Raw genomic sequence first — 12997 nt, 5'->3', positions numbered from 1 at the left:
CCTTCCCATCTCTGTCTCTCTGTCTGGCTAGCCTGTACAAGTCCTTCTCTCCTTCCTTTGTGTCTAACCTGTCATATAGCTCATCGTAAGCTTTCTGTTTGGCCTTTGCCACCTCTCTCTTCACTTTACGCTGCGCTTCCTTGTACTCCTGTCTACCTTCCTCAGTCCTTTCTACATCCCACTTCCTTTTAGCCAACCTCTTCCTCTGGACGCATTCCTGTACTTCCTCATTCCACCACCAAGTCTCTTTACCGTCTTTCCTCTTTCCAGATGACACACCTAGCACCTTCCTACCTGTTTCCCTGATAATCTCTGCTGTAGTTTCCCAGTCCTCTGGAAGCTCATCCTGACCACCCAGGACCTGCCTCAACTTCTGCCTAAATTCCTCACAAGTTTCTTCATTCTGTAGCTTCCACCACTTGGTCTTCTTTTCTGTTTTCCCTCTCTTCTTCTTCCTGACCTCCAGAGTCATCTTACACACCACCATGCGGTGCTGTCTGGCTACACTCTCTCCTGCCACCACTTTGCAGTCATTAACCTCTCTCAAATGACCTCGTCTACATAGGATGTAGTCCACCTGAGTACTCCTACCTCCACTTCTGTATGTCACTCTATGTTCCTCTCTCTTCTGGAAGTAAGTGTTGACTACAGCCATTTCCATCCTCTTCGCAAAGTCCACCACCATCTGTCCCTCCAGATTCCTTTCCTTCACACCAAACCTGCCCATCACCTCCTCATCACCTCTGTTGCCCTCACCAACATGCCCATTAAAGTCTGCTCCAATAACAACTCTCTCTCCTCTGGGAAAACTCTCTATGACCTCATCCAACTCACTCCAGAATCTCTCCTTCACTTCTAACTCACAGCCAACCTGTGGCGCATACCCACTGACTACATTCACCATCACCCCTTCAATTTCTAACTTTAGGCTCATCATCCTGTCTGAGACTCTTTTCACCTCTAGAACACTGTTTACAAACTCCCCCTTCAGAATCACTCCTACCCCGTTTCTCTTCCTATCAACACCATGATAGAACAGTTTGTATCCTCCTCCAATACTACGTGCCTTGCTGCCCTTCCACCTTGTCTCCTGCACACACAGTACATCTACCTTCCTTCTCTCCATCATGTCTGCCAGCTCTCTGCCTTTCCCTGTCATTGTGCCAACGTTAAGAGTCCCTATTCTCAAACCTATGTTCCTGCCTTTTCCCTTCTCTCTCTGGCCACGGACCCTTCTGCCTCCCCTCTTTCTTCCACCAACAGTAGTCAAATTTCCACCGACACCCTGTAGGTTAACAGCATCGGTGGCGGTCGTTGTTAACCCGGGCCTCGACCGATCCGGTATGTCTAAAGTGTTGTGGATGATTCGCATGGTTATTTTGGCAATTTTTTACGCCGGATGCCCTTCCTGACGCAACCCTCTCTATTTATCCGGGCTTGGGACCGGCACAGAAGTTACTGGCTTGCAACCCCTGTGGCTAGATTGGCCCAACCACATGTACCGGTGGGCATTTTAAGGGGAGTCTCCCTGAAAGGGGATGATGATAAACTAATAAACAGAACACTTCTCTGTGAAAAGAAAAAATTAGAAAATGGGTTTCAGTGTAAACACAGTGCCACCTCATGCTGGAAGTGACTCAGGGAGCAGAGTACAGCCCAGTATGAAAACAAGGCGGCTGTTTAAAGATGTGTGCAGCAGCAGAATTGCAAATATACAGCTGAAAGTTCTAAATCAAATAGAAGTTGGTCTGCATTTGAATAAATCATTAATCCAGTCTTTGTCGTGCCATTAGCTTGTATTTGAAAAACAAATGCATTTGCACAGACTGAAAAACTTTTTTCTAACTTGTTGCCTTTTTTGGGTTGAATATGCCATCATAACATGTTTGATAGAAATACAGTCACCATTCTGTAAGGCCAGACTTTAAATGTGTATGCTGTGTTGTACATTTATTTCAACAGTAGCAAAGGTTAGTGTTTTCTTTTATGCCTTTATGCCTATGGATGTTAATTTCATTTTTGCTCTAGAAAAACACTTTGAAGTAGTTTAAAAAGAAATTTTAATAGAAAGTATTTCAAGTTCTTTGAATTTCACAAGGGCCACATTTGTACCTCAGGGCCTTTTGGCTTTTTTAGCCCAAATCTGTTGATCAACAGTTGAGGGGAGTACACCCACACTCTGTCTCTGCCCCCAAGCAGCAGCTTTTTTCTCAGCAGTGAAGAGTGAAGCGGGCCAGTGTTCAGCGGGAGTCAGGTCATGTCTGAGCTGCTGAATGTCCGCCTGCTGCTGTGGGGATGTGCCTGCCTCTGGCTGTGCAGCCTGGCTTCAGGGGCTCTGGTCATCTCTGGGGACAAAAAGTCTCTGCAGGTAACTTAACATGGTCTCCTTCATTTTTGGGGCTATTGAAGTTAAACTAGTCTAGATGATTAAAACTTTTTAAATTGGTATCTTAGTTTTGGGTTGTTTTCAAATATTGAACTGATTTCTGTCACGTTGTCAGTCTCTTTTACACTTGATGTGACACACAGATTGTCCTTTATTTGAATTTCAGGAAAAAATGCAAGTTGCCAAAAAATTTAAAGTAAGTCATTTCATTGACAATAAAAAAGCTTTTTCATGCATGTAAAATAAAACCTTGTTGCTTGAAACAAAACTGGACATATATGTGTGAAGGAAATTGTTTTATTATTATTATTTGTTTAAATGTATTTGGTTAAATGTATTTGTTTAAATGATAACTCAGATTTAACTTTTTACCTTTTCTGAAAACAGTTGTGTGTTTGTTAATCTGCTTCTCATCCCCAGCTAGGAAGAGGGGGTTTTACGAAACACTGTCCTGAGCTGATAATGAATACTGTTTGAACTTAGAATCCACCAAATGGGTCATTATACGTCACCCCCTAAGGAACTTTTCTCTTTGTCTTGAAATTGTTACCTCCTACTTGAATTCTTAACTTGTGTTATCTTAGATGACCCCACCCTTACATTGACGTGTTCTCCCTACCATGACAAAGGAGGATAAAGGTGGAAAGATTTCATGTAATCCATGGACACCAGTGAAGATCACAAATCATTGAAGAAAAAAGGTTCAGTGCACTGTCTTGTGGGGTCTAGATGACCCACCTCCCAATGGTAAAGTGCCTAGGATAGCACAAGGGTTACTAAAAGGAGCACGGGGAGAAGCAGATCCTTTGAGAAGAGAAGCGTGGTGGACCTCTTCTGCCACACTTGCTTCTTGTGTGGCAGAATCAAGTTGCTCATGCACACTCCCTTGTGCATGAGCAACTTGATTCTTGTTGTGGTCTGTGTTTCCTAATTGTGTTTTTCTGTAATGTCTGGATGCATTTATTTGACAGTATGAAACTTCTGCAATGCCTGACTATTCCATTTAAAATGGAAACAAGTTTTTCAGGGCTAGATTTTGATTTTCAATAATAAATCTATCTTGTCTTGTTTTGTGTTTATTCTGTTACAGAAAAGAAGCACAACTGAAAAGCTGGTAAGAAAAATAGACTTTTAGCGGGAAAAAATATGCATTTCTGTTAAAAAAAATCATACAGAAAAATATCTAGTCAATAATAACTTATGTGAAATCTTCCTTAAGAATAAGTCGAAACCAATGAGCACAATGTTGTTATTTCTACACGCTCATTTACCTAACAAAATCTAAGTCTTTTTCCCAAAAATGACTAAAAATAAATGTTGAGATCATTCTTGTAATCCCAGCAACAGTACAACACTCCCAAGAGTGGAATCAGTGACGTAATGTCGTTTGAGAACTCTTTCCAAGATGCAATATTTTGGCATATCAGAACATTGAGTTTCTGTTAAAACTTCCTTTTGAAAATGAAAACCCTTTACTTAAGCATGAAAACAAATAAATAAATAAATAAATAAATTAAAAAAAGAAAATCTTTACCGTTTTTCTTGCCAAAGATTTCCTCCTATCCTGTGTAAATTTGCATTTCAAGCTTTATGTTAGCCCTAACCTTAACTTTCTGCCTTTTCTGACAAAAACACAAGCAGTTGATTTGAACTGTTGCAGTGCTTGAATCCCTCTCTTTGTGGCCTCAGGTGGAGCTGCACAGCGTGACTGTGGAGTGCGTTGTCTCATCTCGCTTTGCCCACACTGTCATGACCTCAGTGGCTCTGAACAAAGCCAACTCTTCCCAGGAAATATTTTTCGAAGTGGAGTTGCCAAAGACTGCATTTATCACAAACTTCAGCATGTCAGTCTGATTTCTGTTCTACATTTAAATCCATAATCTGACCGTGTGTTTATCAGACATGACACACACTTTTCCTGCACTCTATATTTGTGCTTCCCAGGGAAATTGAAGGTCAGGTTTATGTTGGAGAGGTGAAGGAGAAAGAAAAGGCAAAGAAGCAGTATGAGAAGGCTGTCTCTCTTGGACAGACAGCTGGACTGGTCAAGTAAGATTAACAATAAACCCCGTGTTGTTGGAGCAAAACACTGCAAGCACTTCATGGATAACTACAATAAAGTATGTGTGCACATTTGCAGGGCTTCTGGAAGAAAGATGGAGAAGTTTTCCGTGTCTGTCAACATTGCAGCGGAAAGTAATGTGACTTTCATCTTGATTTACGAAGAGCTTCTTCAGAGAAACCTGGGCCAATATGAGATACTGACTCGAGTTAAACCCAAATCACTGGTTCGGCAGTTTAAGGTGATTTCCTCCTCGCGTCTCAGTGTTTACTTTGGCTAAAAATCAGACATCCAATGTCACCCTGTGTTTTCTTCCTGCATGGAAACAGATTGGGACAAAGATTTATGAGCCCCAAGGCCTTGCTCATGTTGATGTCCATGCGACCTTCCTCTCCAATGATCTACTCCCCCTAGTGGAGAAAACTGTCACTGACAAGAAGGTAAATAATTCACCGGCATTTCTCCCAGTCAGACTTATTTATTTTCTTCCACAGATAAACTTTTTAACAATGTAATTTTTTAATGATGTTAAGGTTTAAGAAGTATGCTGCATGTATATATCTACTTGGCAGGCATGCATCTCCTTCTCGCCAACCATGGACCAGCAGAGGACATGTCCCAGCTGTGACGGAACACTAATTGATGGAGATTTTATTGTAAAATATGACGTGAAACGAGATAGCAAACTTGGAGATATTCAGGTTAGCCTTTAACACAAAGATTTTACCATGATATCAGGTGGAGGGTTTATTTTATGTGGTTTGGAAACTTTGGAAATGTATTTTAATGCTAATTGTAACAAACTTTCCTTCAGATTGTAAATGGATACTTTGTACACTTCTTTTCACCACCTGACCTGCCAAGACTCCCCAAGAATGTGGTTTTTGTGATTGACAGGAGTGGATCCATGAGTGGAAGAAAAATGTCTCAGGTATGAGGCCGTCTGGACTTTTACTCCTCATTTAGCAATGCTCCAATGTACACAGTATGATCTGGGACTTATTTCAGACACGAGAGGCATTGCTGGCCATTTTAGATGACATCCATGAAGAGGATTATTTTGCATTAGTCCAGTTTGACCACACCATTGATTTTTGGAAAGAGACCCTTACCAAGGCAACTGAGGAAAATGTGGCAGAAGCCATGGCTTACGTAAAAACCATTCAAGACTATGGAGGTTTTAAAAAATCAAATTCTTTCTTTACTACATAAATTATGTGTTTAGGTTTTTTTTTTACAACATTTAAGTATTTTAGGCTTCAGATATCTGTTTTTCATACAGGTACGGACATCCATGGCGGACTGATGAAAGGCATAAACATGCTGATCCAAGACAGACAGGCGAATAGGCTCCCAGAAAGAAGCACTGATATGATCATATTACTGACAGATGGAATGCCAAATTCTGGTAAGCGTGCAGATTGCTTTCATATTGAAAGACAGAAAACAGTTGCATCTTATTTTCACCTGTTGTCCCTGTGCATCTGCAGGAGTTTCTGACCTTCCATCAATCCAAAATGATGTGCGTTCTGCCATTGGAGGGAATATATCCCTTTTCTGCCTTGGATTTGGAAAAGATGTAGACTATTCATTCTTGGATGTGCTGAGCAAACAAAACCAAGGACTGGCTCGCAGAATCTTTGAAGCTTCAGATGCTGCACTTCAGCTTCAGGTAAATAATCTAAACATGTAGTGCTTTCTTCGTAATTAAATTACTACAGAGTTACCTGTTTTTCTTAAATAACCACATTATTATTGACACACTTTCCTATTGTATATTTGTTAATATTCCAGGGTTTTTATGAGGAAGTGTCCACCCCTATGCTGCTGGAAGTTGACTTGCTGTATCCTGACAACGTAGTGGACTTTGTGACCACCAGTCACTTCAGACAGTTGTTCAATGGCTCAGAAATTGTGGTGGCTGGTCGGCTGTCAGACAACAACATCAACAATTTCCTTGTGGAAGTGTCTGGCCAGGGTGTAAGGGACACAAACATAACATTTACCAGACATTTGAGGGGTGACTTGGGAACATTTAAACTCAATAAATGTTTTATTCTTTAAAGTTGGAAGAGAAATTTCAGGTGGAGGGTCAGGCCAGCACTTTGGACTGGGATGTGTTGTGTCCAGATGAAGAGTACGTCTTTGGAGATTTCACTGAGCGTCTGTGGGCCTACCTCACTATCCAGCAGTTACTGGAGAAGAGGTCAGTTTGAGCCACTTTACTCCATCCCTTATACAGAACGAAAATATAAACACAACACTCTTGTTTTTGCTGTCATCTTTTATGAGATGAACTCAAAGATCTGAAATCTGTGATAAACGTTTCCTTTGCTGAGATAATCAAAGGGTCTCCAGAGAGTCAAGTGTTAGGAATCACTAGTAAGTTTTTTATCTTTTGACTTCATTATTTTTGGAGGGACAGCAACAAGTCAGCATGGTTCTAGATTCACAAAGTGTTTTGCTGCCCCTGAAATTAACACATTACCTATGAAATATGGACTTCTTTTTCACTATTAAATTTCTAGCAACCTTTTTTACACAGCCTGGAGACTATCTAAAAATATATTACAGTAAAAAATGGTAAAACAATTTTTAACAGTTTTTTTGTAAGTGCAAATGCAAGGACATGGACTGATCAAGGAACACATTGAGAGTTCTATGAGTTGATTGAACAGAATAACTCAAAGGACCCGTGTTCTGTCTGGAGCAACAACCAAAAAAATCTGCTTTTGTAGATTTTTGTAGCTGTATAACATTTTAAAGAGGTGGAAAGCAAGTGAACATCATTTTCCTAAAAGAAGAGTGTAAATTTATTTTATATGCACACGTGATCAAATTGAGATTCAATTTCTTACTGATTTGATTTACAACAATCAAGTATATCAAAAAAAGAAGAAAGAACAGAAAATCTTCTGTAAAATATGAATAAAATCAAAGTTGTACAGTGCCAGACAAACCAATATTTTCCAGATAACTTGTCTGTTTATACCTTCTGCAGTATTTGGGAACCACAACACCATATTCCATCTGTTTTTAATCCATACTCATTCCATACAGGTTATATTCTTTGAGAAGTAGCAATGCAGCTGTGAAAGAGATAAGGGGAATTCTGGGCAAAATGTAACAGGATTCATATGCCACATCTTTAGGTTTTGATACTGTTGTGTTTGTAAAAACTGGATGGACTCCAATAAATTAGTGCACAAAAAGTTTAAGTTGACTTAAGGTGTATTCAGACTGGGCACATTTGTTTTGCTTAGAGTAACAGATAGATAACCCAGAACAAATCTTCTGTCTGAATACACCCAAGCGGCCCCTGGTCCAGATCCAAGAACCGCTCTCTCAACCATCTTTGGAGCTCAGTTTCACTTTGTGTTCTCTCAGTCTGAATAGGCTTCGTGCTCGGAGCGGAAAAACTAGACCAAAACAGTCACTGTAGCCAGGATGTAAACAGAGTGGTGTAGCAACAATTACACACATTTCACTGATCACACAGTATTTCATTGAAATGCTGTGTGATCGCATGAATGCAGGCTGATATAAACATCTTTTAATGTGATACACATTGCTTCTCACACTGTTTTCCCAACTATCTATATGTCATAAACATGTATTAGCATACCTTCTTAGCCTCAGTTGCAGTAACCACCAAAGCAGCAAAGGTAAATGTTGAGCCTGACGTTGATACAGACGTCAGTAAAATGTCCCACCAAGAACTGCAATCCATAGGACTCCCATTATTTTTCTTGTAATTCCCTTACCAATGACTGAAAAAGATCTTTAGTCACATGCTTTTGTTTACAAGCTTTGGTTCGAAACAGGAAAGTCTGCTTGACAGCAGTCTGAATACAGACCAATCTGGATCAAATTAAGCAGACTCGGTCCGGAAGAATAGACTTTTCCAGTCTGAATACACCCTTAAATAGCATTGTACTTATGTAGGCATAGTGAAAGAAGGTCCCCAATTACTGGCCCACACAGAATTATTCTGGCATTTGCCTTTTGTTTGTTGTTTTTGACATACAGGGTTTGCATGGAATATGGTCCTTTTTGTTGCTTTTTCTATGAGCCATGCCTGTCTTAGTCTGAAATAAACTGTTTAAATGTATTCCTCACAACAGCACAACTGCTGGGCCAGATGAGAAGATCAACGCCACAGCAAAAGCCCTAGACATGTCCCTGCAATACAGCTTTGTCACTCCTCTCACCTCCATGGTGGTCATCAAGCCTGAGGTTGAGGAGGGAACATCCAGCCCTCTCATTGCTAACAAACTCACTGAGGGTAAGAATAAGAGCAGGACAAGTTTTTTTCCCCAGGCTCCAACATTACTGCAGTCCACCCCATAAATATGCCTTAGATTAAATATTCCTTTGTTCCATAGCTAGAAACAACAAAAGGGTAAACTTGTGTTTTGTACTTGTGTTTCACAGAGCAAAGACAACAAGCTGAAAAAACATGTAAGACAGTAATTTAAAAATTCATTTTGGAGCTATTTTGATCTGTTATTTTTACCTCACAATTTTTGGTGCTGCATTTTAGCATACCAACACGCAAAACCTGCAACCGCTCAAGCATACGGAGCACCTACATATTTTGGTAAGGAGATGTTAAGTACAGAAAGTTAGGATCCCATGGAAATCTTTTAATGGGGAATACATTGATACAATATAAAGATGACACCTAACTAAAATCTTTACTAATTTTGCCATGTTGTATGATAAAGTCTAAACAAAAATGTAACTAAGTAAGGGATCAAAAGCCCCACTTCTCTAAGCACTAGTGAGACATTATACCTCAATAATAGGGTTATGGATTTTCTTTAGCTGTGTTTATCTGTAAATTACATAAAGAACGCGCCAAGAAGTTGTGAAAAATCTACTCAACAAAAATAACATTTTCACAATTCCTGTGATTCTGTTAAACAGGGACTCTTCCTCTGAGCCCTGCAGATTCAACCTTTATGTTTAATCCAGACACCCTCACCTTTCAATAATTTCATGTGCAGCGTGGGAACCGGTTTGCTTGATCACCCATGGTATGTTAGCTGTTTAGCTGTTAAGGGTCATAATTACCATTTTTTTTCAAACAATCTCATTGTTCTTCTAAATGAATAAAAACCTGCAGCTTTTCTAAAGGACTGCTTCTTTCTTTTATTTTTTTTCCTTGTAAATGTACAAAGAATAGTTGTGAAAAGAAACTATAGGTGCAATACGTCAGAGTTCTGCTTTCTCATTTGTTTATTTTAATTTAATTATTTCATGTTGTTATATTGTTTTCATCTTCAGTGGATGGAGATCCTCATTTTATTTTAGAGCTCCCTGATAAAAACGACTCTTTGTGCTTCAATATCAATGACGCACCGGGAACCATTTTCAATCTACTCAGAGACCTTGAATCAGGTAAGACCCCTCTTTTGTTTTCAGAAGTTGTTCTTTCAGTCAAAGTTTAAAACTTTTGACCATTATGTTGTTTAGTTAGTTGTTTCTGTTCCAAATTTAAAGTTTTTATTTTTCAGCAGCCATACCAATAGGATTTGCAATAAATAATCTCTACCTTATTGATGTGTTTCCTACTATGTTTCCAAAGGAATTTTGGTTAATGGTGAAGTCATTGGAGACAAGCAAATCCCCCCCGATGGAAAAATTAACACCTATTTTTGGCGCTTTGGCATCATCCACAAAACGTTGAGGGTCCGGCTGGAGGTGAGCACTGAAGAAATTTCAGTTTTGCAGGATGAGAAACTTGTGAAACTTCTGTGGTCTGACACAGCTTCTCTTGACGGACCCAGGTGAGTAAACTATCAGTGGTTTTTCATTGCATAGTCTTCAGAGGAAGTCCCTTTTTAAAAATACTCCACTGAAGAACTCTCATGATTCCTATTTCTGTCTGCTACAGTTTGAACCTTAAGGTGACCAAGGATCGCAGCTTAACAGTAACTCTAAAGGACTCGGTTAAGTTTGTGATCTTGCTTCACAAAGTGTGGAAGAATCACCCGTACCACCGGGACTACCTGGGTTTCTACACCCTTGACAGCCACCTCTTGTCCCCTGCTGTTCATGGCTTGCTGGGTACAACACAACATTCTTGTGACATGAGTTTGTAATTGTGTTTGATGACTTTGTGTACAATTTGAAAACAAAACTGAAAAAATATGGAAAGAAAATATTTCCAGTTTGGAGATATATTTGGGTAAAACAACAAAAAAACAATGTAGCATAACTATTAGTATATTTTAGGGTCACTCATTTTTGAATAATACAGAATTAGACTTTGTATATATATATAAATATACATTATAATTATAATGTATAGTTATAATGTATAGTTATAATGTATAATTATACATTATGATTATAATGTATATACATATAAATATATTGTAATATATTTATGGTTGTTTTTTCTATTTGAAAAAGGCTTTTTTCGACATATGAAATCGTTTTTTTTTTTTTTTTTGACGGAGGTTCACATGACTTCCTTTTCAAAATAAAGGACACCCTGTATCACATAACATCATATCAATAACATCATCAATTTAGTTGTACAAATTTGTTTGTAATGGTTTAAAACAGCTAACATTACAGACAAATCCTCATGTTTATTAATGTGCATTCTGATTTTTAAAACGTTTGTACATTAATAATCGGTTTTCTTGCTACATGGTACAAACTTTTTCTTTTTTTTGTTTTCTTCACTTGAATCTGTTAAAAGGCAGGAGAGAAAAACATTTGTGTTCAGGGTGCAACTCATCTTTTAGGATGTTTTACGATCAGTGGCTGGCAATAACCTTACAGTATGTTTTTTTTAAACTGCATTTAAAAATAATATTTTTGAATCTTTCTGACTTTAGGTCAGTTCTATCATGGGATCCAGTATGAGGTGACAGAACTGTATCCAGGAAATACCCCAGAAAAACCAGATGCAACAATGTATGTGAAAGGACAGAAGCTCAGAGTAACCAGGTATATCAAATGCTTTCATTTTGTGTTAGTAGTATAATATTTGTCGTGGATGTGTGAATGCTTAAATATGTGAACTTTCCTTCTGGGTTTCTTTGGGTCCTCAGAGGCTGGCAAAGAGACTTCAGGAAGAATTTGAAGACTGGAGAAAACGTTCCCTGCTGGTTCATCCACAACAATGGAACTGGCCTCATTGACGGAGACATGAAGGACTACATTGTTTCTGGCCTTTTTAAAAATCAATAAAATTAGTGTTAATACTCATATTCATAAACAAAATCACAAAATGCAAAAAATGTAGGCCGCAAATCTGCTTATCATCAAAAACCATTTTTTCCCCCTTTGTTTTCCTATACTTTCAAAAAATGTAAAACATCCTATATCAAAACAAAATAATAGTCTATCACATTATGTTAGATGCAACATCTTACACATGTGATCTCAGTCCATCTTTAATTTTCATTTCCACCGGCAGAAGATTATCTTGTTTTTGTCAGGCTTCAATTACTATTTTCTTGCAGATTTAAAGAAAACTTTGCTGGATCTCCAATGTCAAACTATCGTATGAAGAACTTTGACACACCTTGATCTGAATCTGAGTTAAAGGGTTGCAAGATTTGAGGTGTAAATTGTTTTCAAGCTACAGAGAAACTCCTGAAAAAGTCAGATCTGTCTGAGTTTTATATTGTCGTATGAATAAAGAGTTTGACTTGGTGTTGTCAGCTTGGATTTCCAATTCAGACAGCAACAAAATCAAATGCAAACATGTGGAGTTATGAAAAAGTGAAACCTGGCTCACCAACCCAGTAGCCACTCACAAACCTGGAGAACTGCAAAAAACTGTTGAATCTTCTCTTCCTGTAGAAGAAACTGTGGCAACAAAGACTTGTTTACACATTTGAAAACCCTAGCAGATTGTAGCCATACCATAATAGAAGCCCTCTCATTTCACAGTTATCCCCATGATGTAGAGAGTCTAGCACTTTGGCCGTGTGTCTGCATTCTTCCATGTTGTTTCTGCTCTGGTAATTCTTATGAGACAAATACACATTTGCATACATTTGCAAGCAGTACAATGATAGTTTTGTTTTATGATGGTTTCTTTTCCAAGTCAAGTTTGTAAATGCTGCTGAAAGATTCAATCCCTGCAATCAGAACTGCCTCTGGCATTAGAAAATGAGTTTTCTTTGGAAGTCTGGCACTAGTGGAATATTCGTGCTTACTGAAGGTGTTCTGCAGAAAATCAAGAAAAAATAAGTCAGTCACATCTCAAAGCACCTTCCTGTTACAACATACAGCGTATGTTTAATCCATGCAGGTTACACCATATTAATGAATCTTTGCTACACTTGCAAAATTAAAAATAAAAAGCCAGCGTAAAATGCACAACAATGGAGGAGAACCGATGGCCTTTTCAGTTCTCTTGTTTTAAATATTCATGTGTTACAAGATTTTTCTGCAGTCAACAAAAGCATAAAATGCTGTAAAAAATTGAAAGAAAATCTCTCCTCATAGCTGCTGCACCATTACTCTCAGACTCTGGCAACCCTAATCTGGCTTTTCTCAAACTCTCAGCGCTTTACACA

General features: G+C 38.6%; 1 protein-coding gene across 2 annotated transcripts; it reads left to right on the top strand.

Moving 5' to 3' along the window:
- The first annotated feature begins 2217 nt into the window (after positions 1-2217).
- itih3 (inter-alpha-trypsin inhibitor heavy chain 3) lies at positions 2218-12492 on the top strand. Of its 2 annotated transcripts, XM_023954982.1 has the most exons (22): positions 2218-2368; positions 2553-2582; positions 3477-3500; positions 4076-4230; positions 4331-4435; positions 4527-4689; positions 4778-4888; positions 5021-5149; positions 5263-5379; positions 5457-5625; positions 5731-5856; positions 5939-6120; positions 6243-6428; positions 6515-6654; positions 8573-8733; positions 8883-8909; positions 8992-9048; positions 9738-9851; positions 10039-10240; positions 10348-10520; positions 11303-11414; positions 11519-12492. In XM_023954982.1, exons 1-22 carry the CDS (start codon positions 2258-2260, stop codon positions 11655-11657), a joined length of 2733 nt encoding a protein of 910 aa, XP_023810750.1. In that variant the 5' UTR covers positions 2218-2257; the 3' UTR covers positions 11658-12492. The 2 variants fall into 2 exon arrangements, with proteins under 2 accessions (XP_023810750.1, XP_023810751.1); XM_023954983.1 differs by lacking the exon at positions 2553-2582 and having other exon boundaries at positions 2227-2368.
- The last annotated feature ends 505 nt before the right edge of the window (positions 12493-12997 follow it).

Source organism: Oryzias latipes, chromosome 5 (assembly GCF_002234675.1).
Source record: "Oryzias latipes chromosome 5, ASM223467v1".
NCBI lineage: Eukaryota > Metazoa > Chordata > Actinopteri > Beloniformes > Adrianichthyidae > Oryzias > Oryzias latipes.
The sequence above is the reverse complement of the archived record's forward strand: the minus strand, read 5'-3'. Positions and strand labels throughout refer to the sequence as shown.

Bases quoted from the DNA above. Each gene is read 5' to 3' on its own strand.
- itih3 (XM_023954982.1), top strand. From the start codon at position 2,258: ATGTCTGAGCTGCTGAATGTCCGCCTGCTGCTGTGGGGATGTGCCTGC. The intron at 5,150-5,262 runs GTTAGCCTTTAA...ACTTTCCTTCAG, and splicing joins GCAAACTTGGAGATATTCAG to ATTGTAAATGGATACTTTGT. The intron at 5,857-5,938 runs GTAAGCGTGCAG...GTGCATCTGCAG, and splicing joins AGATGGAATGCCAAATTCTG to GAGTTTCTGACCTTCCATCA.